The 6,416-nt window shown below is 57.5% G+C and overlaps 1 protein-coding gene across 1 annotated transcript in view; it reads left to right on the forward strand.

Moving 5' to 3' along the window:
- EDC4 (enhancer of mRNA decapping 4) overlaps positions 1 to 6,125 on the forward strand; it is a 57,929-nt gene extending 51,804 nt beyond the window's left edge. The window contains exons 25-29 of the mRNA XM_032788496.2: positions 312 to 477; positions 1,438 to 1,624; positions 2,609 to 2,828; positions 3,536 to 3,699; positions 5,152 to 6,125. Coding sequence (XP_032644387.1) covers positions 312 to 477; positions 1,438 to 1,624; positions 2,609 to 2,828; positions 3,536 to 3,699; positions 5,152 to 5,344 — 930 coding nt within the window. The 3' untranslated portion in view covers positions 5,345 to 6,125. The remainder of the gene's footprint in view (positions 1 to 311; positions 478 to 1,437; positions 1,625 to 2,608; positions 2,829 to 3,535; positions 3,700 to 5,151) is intronic.
- The last annotated feature ends 291 nt before the right edge of the window (positions 6,126 to 6,416 follow it).

The following is a 6,416-nucleotide window of genomic DNA, read 5'->3' on the forward strand; positions in this document are numbered from 1 at the left end:
AGCACTGGAATGGGTTACCTAGGGAGGTGGTGAAATCTCCTTCCTTAGAGGTTTTTACAGTCAAGCTTGACAAAGCCCTGGCTGATATGATTTAATTGGGGATTGGCTCTGCTTTGAGCAGGGGATTGGACTAGATACCTCCTGAGGGCCCTTCCAACCCTGATATTCTATGATTCTATGACGGGGGGTGGGGGGTTAACTGCTTCTGGCTTGCCCAGGGGCTTGCAGATGTGCAGGGGGAGGCGAAGTGCCTCCATCCTAAGTGTGCAGCAGGAAAATGCTAAGCTTCGGGTCTTGTGTGTTTTTGCAAGAACCTGACAGATGCCATTGCGAGGGCAGCTGCGGATGCTCTGCAGGGGCCCATCCAGTCGGCGTACAGGGAGGCGTTCCAAACCGTCGTGTTGCCAGCATTTGAGAAGAGCTGCCAGTCCATGTTCCAGCAAATCAACGACACCTTCAAGCAGGGGACGCAGGAATGTGAGTCCTGTTGGAAACAGAGATCTGCCCTCGTGTAGTGCAGATCCTCGTCAGAGAGCTTTATGGAGCATTACTGCTCCTCACGGCCACTCCATGAGGAAGGGAAGTGTAACCCCGCTTCTACAGATGGGAAAACTGAGGAAGGGGTGAGGGGAGCTTGGAGAGAACATTAAGAGCTCAGATTAGATCTGGGTTGTACCTGGCTCCGAGTCCCGTTCTCAGACTGCTGGGCCTTGTCTTTAGTTCTGCCAGCAGATTAGCCCCACTGTACCAGCCATTTCTCTTGCTCAGCTGCAGGGCAGGACCGTGTCCACGCTGGACCCTGTCTGTCAGGATGCTGCAGGAGGAAGTGAGCTCCCCTGGGCACCCCAGGATGGCTAGCGGGGACTGTGCAGCGTTGCACAAGGGGCTCTCGTCCCTGCATATCTGCACCCCCCAGCGAGCCGAGCCCTGGAGCTTGCTCCGCAGCGTGCTCCTCCGACCCCAGCTCACGGGCACTGCTTGACTCCAGTCATTCGCCCAGTGACACGTTCCCCAGGCCGGCAGGGCCCCTCCCTTCCCTTGCGAGCTCCCAAAGGCTGCTGCTCCTTTGCAGAGCTTGCGTCCCCATTGCCTTTGATCAGACCATCCTCTGAACCACAAAATCAGTCACGAAATAGCCCCTTGATCTCTGCTGGCCTCCCCGCTCCAGCCTAGGAAATGTCCCCGGTGCCTGTCCTGTGGCCTTATTGGGCTGTAGTTTACACCCTGCCTTGCCCCGCTGGAACACCCAGCAAAGCCCAGCTGGTCAGAACCTGTCGGGTTCGCTGTTCTGCCAGGCACATGGCCCTTTGCTCCTGAAGGGGAGGAGGCTGGTGTTCACAGATCACACGCAGGGTTTGGTAGCCCCCCAGTGCCTGGGCTCTGCTGGGGGTGGCCTGGGGATTGGCAGCCCTCTGAGGGACTGTCTGGCTATTGCAGATATCCAGCAGCTCGAGACTCACATGAAGAACAAGAAGGCGCGAGAGCAGGAGGCCCGAGACTCCTTGCTGGGCCAGCTCCGGCAGCTGATCAGCACCTTCCAGAGCAGCACAGATCAGCTGGCCTCCACCATCACCACCAGCGTGCACACCGAGGTGCAGCATCAGCTGCACGTCATTGTGGGCAAGTAAGTCGGGCCTTGGTCGGTGGCTTCCTCTGGATTGGATGGGCAGGAGGAATGGGCAGGGGCAGCGGGGGAGGGGTGTGCCAAAGAGCCGCCTTGTGGCTCGCTTCGTAACATGCAGCTCCCTCTTCGTTCTGAACAGAGGCTTGGTCCCTGGCATGCACACACTGCCACTGGGGCACACCCTGGGCACAGCCACTCCCTTCCACAAGGACTCTGATTTGACGCTGCTCTTCGCAGCATATCCCTGATGCGCCATGTCCTCAGCCAGCCTGGGGGGATTCCTCTCTTCCCCCCCGCCCCGTTCTGCAGCAGCGCGTTCCTTGGCATCTAGGGGGACCCCAGAAGTGAAACAAACTTGAGGATCGGCTCGCCCACCTGCGACTCTCGCTGTCGAGAGGCCTGGAGGGCAGTGTCCCTGCGTGTTTCCAGCCAGCACAGCATATACCTTGCCCGAGAGTGGATTCTCCTGGGTTCCAGGAATCTCCACTGGTCTGACCTGGCTGCTGCTGGCCAGGGTTTGGCCCTTTATGCCCGTTTTGAGCTGGGGTCGAGTCCTGGCAGACAAGTGTCCACATCTCAGAGAGCACCCTCTGCATTGGCACTAACTCTCCCCTATCAAGGGCTTGAGTGGAGACTTGGCCCCCCTGCATCTAGCCCAGCTGTGTATGGTGGGACTGCTTGGGCAGGGATCTCCACCGCCTGTTCAAACGTCTGATCCCTAACGAATGCCTCTTCTGCAGATTCCTAGTCCCAGGGCACCTGTGCAGGGGCTCTGCCGAATTCCAGGGGCTGGGTTCGGATTTGGTCCAGGTACTTCAGTGTCTGTGCCTGCGCACCGAAGCAGTTCATGTTAACCCTTGGGCTCACGCGAATGTAAACCGTGAAAAGCGCCTATGCTAATAGCTGGAGCCCTGCTTGACCAGTGTGAGAGCAGCGAAATCCCTGGCAGCTGCCTCCTGTTCTCATGCCTCCCTCTGTTTCTAGCATGCAGGACTCTATTCTGACCCAGGTGCAGAGGGTCATCAAGGGAGAGGTGAGCCTGGCCATGAAGGAGCAGCAAGCGGCCGTCACCTCGAGCATCGTGCAGGCGATGCGCTCCGCAGCAGGCACGCCCATCCCCTCTGCTCACCTGGACTTCCAGGCTCAGCAGACTCACGTCCTGCAGCTGCTGCAGCAGGGCCGCCTCAACCAGGCTTTCCAGCAGGTACGCAGGCTGACACGTAGGCCTGATCCTCCCAGAGGCATCAAGATGTGTCCCCTGGCTCTGCCCAGCTGAGGAGATGCCCCCTTGTTCTGCTGTAGCTCCTCAGGAGCCAGGCTTTGCTAAGGCTCCCTGGGATCGGCAGCTCTGGCCACTGCAGCATTGTGGAGCCGGTGGTTCCCATTCTGACAGCACTGGGGTGGGGCAGGCAAAGGGTTAACTGAAGCCTTGTAGTGCTGTGTATTAAAGCAGTTGATGTGCTTGACCCCTGTTACTCTGCCACTGAGCCAGCAGGGGGCGCAGAACTAGTGTACAGATTCCTCTCCTGGTCCCACATAGGATCTGAGCACCATCCTACCCTGTGCCAGGCCCCACGGGTCTGGTTTCCCCCGCCCCGTGCTCTGAGCAAATGCAGGCCATGCTCGCGGTGTACCTGGGAGCGAAGGGCTAAATGCATGGATGGTGGAGGAAGCTCCCCACGCAGCTGTGCTGAGGCCTGCAGTCTCAATCTGCTGCTCCAGTCCTAGGGCTCCTGAGTGCCATGGGTGGTGCAAGGTCCTTTCAGCTGGTGTGTTGAGTGTGCTGAGACCTCTGGGCAGGAAGGCTGGTGTTCAGCTGTGCCCGAACATGCAGCAGGGCCTTGTCCTTCCATTGTGGTGCTCCGCAGTCCCCCTCGACCCCACACATCTCTAAATACCTGTCTCTCATAGGCTCTCACGGCAGCTGATCTGAACCTGGTCCTATACGTCTGTGAGACGGTGGATCCTCAGCAGGTGTTTGGACAGCACCCGTGTCCGCTCTCCCAGCCCGTCCTCCTGTCTCTCATTCAGCAGCTCTCCTCGGATCTGGGCACCCGCACCGAACTGAAACTGAAGTGAGTGTCGTTCTGCTTCGCCCTGCTCCACCCCTAGCAACAGGAATACCAGCGTGTCGGTTGTAGACACGTACTAGGCAGTGCTCATTCCGAGGAACAACTCGATCTCCTCAGGCATGTCACTGGCTTCTCAGCTCAGGAGAAGACCAGGGCATCGTTGTGGACAGCTCAGTGAGAGGCTGTGCTCAGAGCACGGACACAGTGAAAACTAAGGGCTACTCAGCCATAGGCTTTGCTTTTTAGCTTCCATCACCGCTGTCCTAAGTGCTGAGCTGGGCTGTTGGCTGAAGGTGTGTCTGAAGATGGGAGGCTCTAAGCCAGTGATGTGCCCTCCCCTCGAGTCCTGTGCTCAGTCCTGGTCACCCCATGGGCTTAGCCCCAGCTTGGCAGTCTCCAGGGCCGGGCTCCTGGATTCTGGGGCATTTCACTGTCACAGTCTGGAGGTTCAGCGATATGAAAATGCGGAGGTGTCTGAACTGAATCCACTAATGAACAGGACACCCAGCACAGTTCGTCTGGTCTGATTTGATAGTTAATATAACTTTACGCTGCCCCGTGAGCTTTAATTTCCATGTGCCGATGGTGCCTGGCGGAAGTTGTTGGAGGGAGGGTTGGTTGGTAGCAGTTTGGGACTGTGGGTGTTTTTACTAAAGTGCTCCACAGTGAATCGTTAACACTTTTGTGTAAAACTGACATCTTTAGGTTTCAGAGTCAACATTGCACTTAGCCTGAAGCAGTGACTCTCAGGGGTGGGAACTGGCTCTAGGGCAGCAGAGATCCTGGAGCAGAGGGGAGCTGAGTCCATGATTGCAGAGCAGCAGGGTACATGGCCTGAAATATAAGCGCTTGAGAAGGGCAACAGAAACATCTGGAAGCCTGGGAAGGGAAATTCCCCTAGGACTCGATAGAGGGACTTTGAAAAAGGAGATCTAGCCTTTGATTCTCACAACAGTCCTAAGTTGGCTCTATGGGAGGACACATTAAAGTGCTGTCTGGGTCGAGGTGACTTCCTGCCATATGCTCAGATGTGATGATAGTCCTGCTGCCTATTTCCGGTTTAATCTGCTTTCACCCTTCGCTCTCTGTCTAGGGCTTGAGAGCTGGGTAGGTCACATGTTGCCCCAGTGCCAAATAAATCTCTCATTCTGCTTGATGCAGTGAAAACCACCACTGACAAAACCCCTTGTGCTTTCTAGCCCCCGGCACAATGTGCAGCCCAGGCAGCAGTCTCGCCTGTGAGTTGGAGTGACCATGCTGCACATGGAGCGCTGGGAGCTGTCTGCCAGCTGCCCCATCTGCTGAAGTGGGGGGCAGCCTCGGACGCCTTGCGAGGAGGCAGATCAGGAGCTAGCACCTGAGCCGGGGCAGGCGAGACAGGAGGGGTCTGCACGTTCCCTGGTGGGGCTGCGCACCACGTGGAGTCATAACTTGGGCTTTCCTTTCTCCCCTCAGTTACCTGGAGGAGGCAGTGATGCACCTGGACCACAGTGACCCCATCACCCGAGACCACATGGGGTCGGTCATGAACCAGGTGCGGCAGAAGCTCTTCCAGTTCCTGCAGGCGGAGCCCCATAACACCCTGAGCAAGCCGGCCCGTCGCCTCATGATCATGCTTCAGGGCTTGGTCACCCCCAGCATGACCTAACAGTGCCTGGCAGCCCGGCTGCCCTGCGGGGGCGCCCGGCTGCCCTGCGGGGGCACCCGGCCTGCAGAGCCAGTAATTACTAACCCCGTGTGGCTTGTGTTAAGAGCTCTTGCCAGGTAAATGTGTGGTGTCGCTAAGGCTAACGCCAGCTGTGTATAGCCCAAATAATCACTCCACGCGCACTTGGCTTCTTTTCTTAAACAGCCTCTTCTGGGAGCGCTGGGCCTCAGCACCCACCCCCATCTGTCCCTGTGTCACCACCAGCTGGTCACGCAGCAGCGCGGCCGTTCCATTTCTTCCCCTTTAGCTGGGCGTTGGCTCCCAGGCGTGGAGGAGAGGGGAGCGGGGGCGGGGCTGTGAGCTGGACATGCATTCGTCACTCCTGGGAGGGGGCCCCAGGCTGAAGTCCAGGAGCCCACAGAATCCTTCCCAGCCAGATATGGGGCGGGGAGGGGGGAGGTGTTCTGTTAGCCCCTGGGTACTGGCCTAGCAGCAAGAAGCCTGGCTTGTCCCCCATGCAGGGCGAGTCGGGCACCAGCAGAGGGCAGTGCGTGCACATCTACATCGGTTCTGAAGGGCGGGCCACGCAGGGCTCTGGGGCAGGTTGGTCAGGGAGCATCATACTGTGAGCCCCTCCAGGCTGTTCGTTCCACACGTCCATGGATCAGACCTTTCCTTTAGTTCGAATTTTACACCCGTTTTTTTCTTTTTATCTAAAATTTGAATCTTTCTTTTTTGAATAACATTAAGAAACGTTCAATAAACAACTTTTGGAGAAAAACCGAGCTGCTGGCTCTGCCTCTGTTCTCATCCCTTTGCACAGCGTCTCGGGGCAGCTGCTCCCCTGTTGAGTGGAGGGACTCTAAGGAGGGAGCCAGTGGGATCTAGTGGCTGCAATGCGGGAAAGGGGGCCAGGACTCCTGGGTTCTCTTCCTGGCTCTGCCTCCAACTTGCTGTTCAACTAGCTTTGACCTGCCTGATCAAAGCCACTAGTGCGATGGGGACAAGACGTTGCTCCAAGGAGGCGGCCCATTGATTGCGGTCTGTGAAGTGCCTGATAGCAGCTGCTATC

The sequence above is a fragment of the Chelonoidis abingdonii genome, chromosome 19, assembly GCF_003597395.2.
Source record: "Chelonoidis abingdonii isolate Lonesome George chromosome 19, CheloAbing_2.0, whole genome shotgun sequence".
NCBI lineage: Eukaryota > Metazoa > Chordata > Testudines > Testudinidae > Chelonoidis > Chelonoidis abingdonii.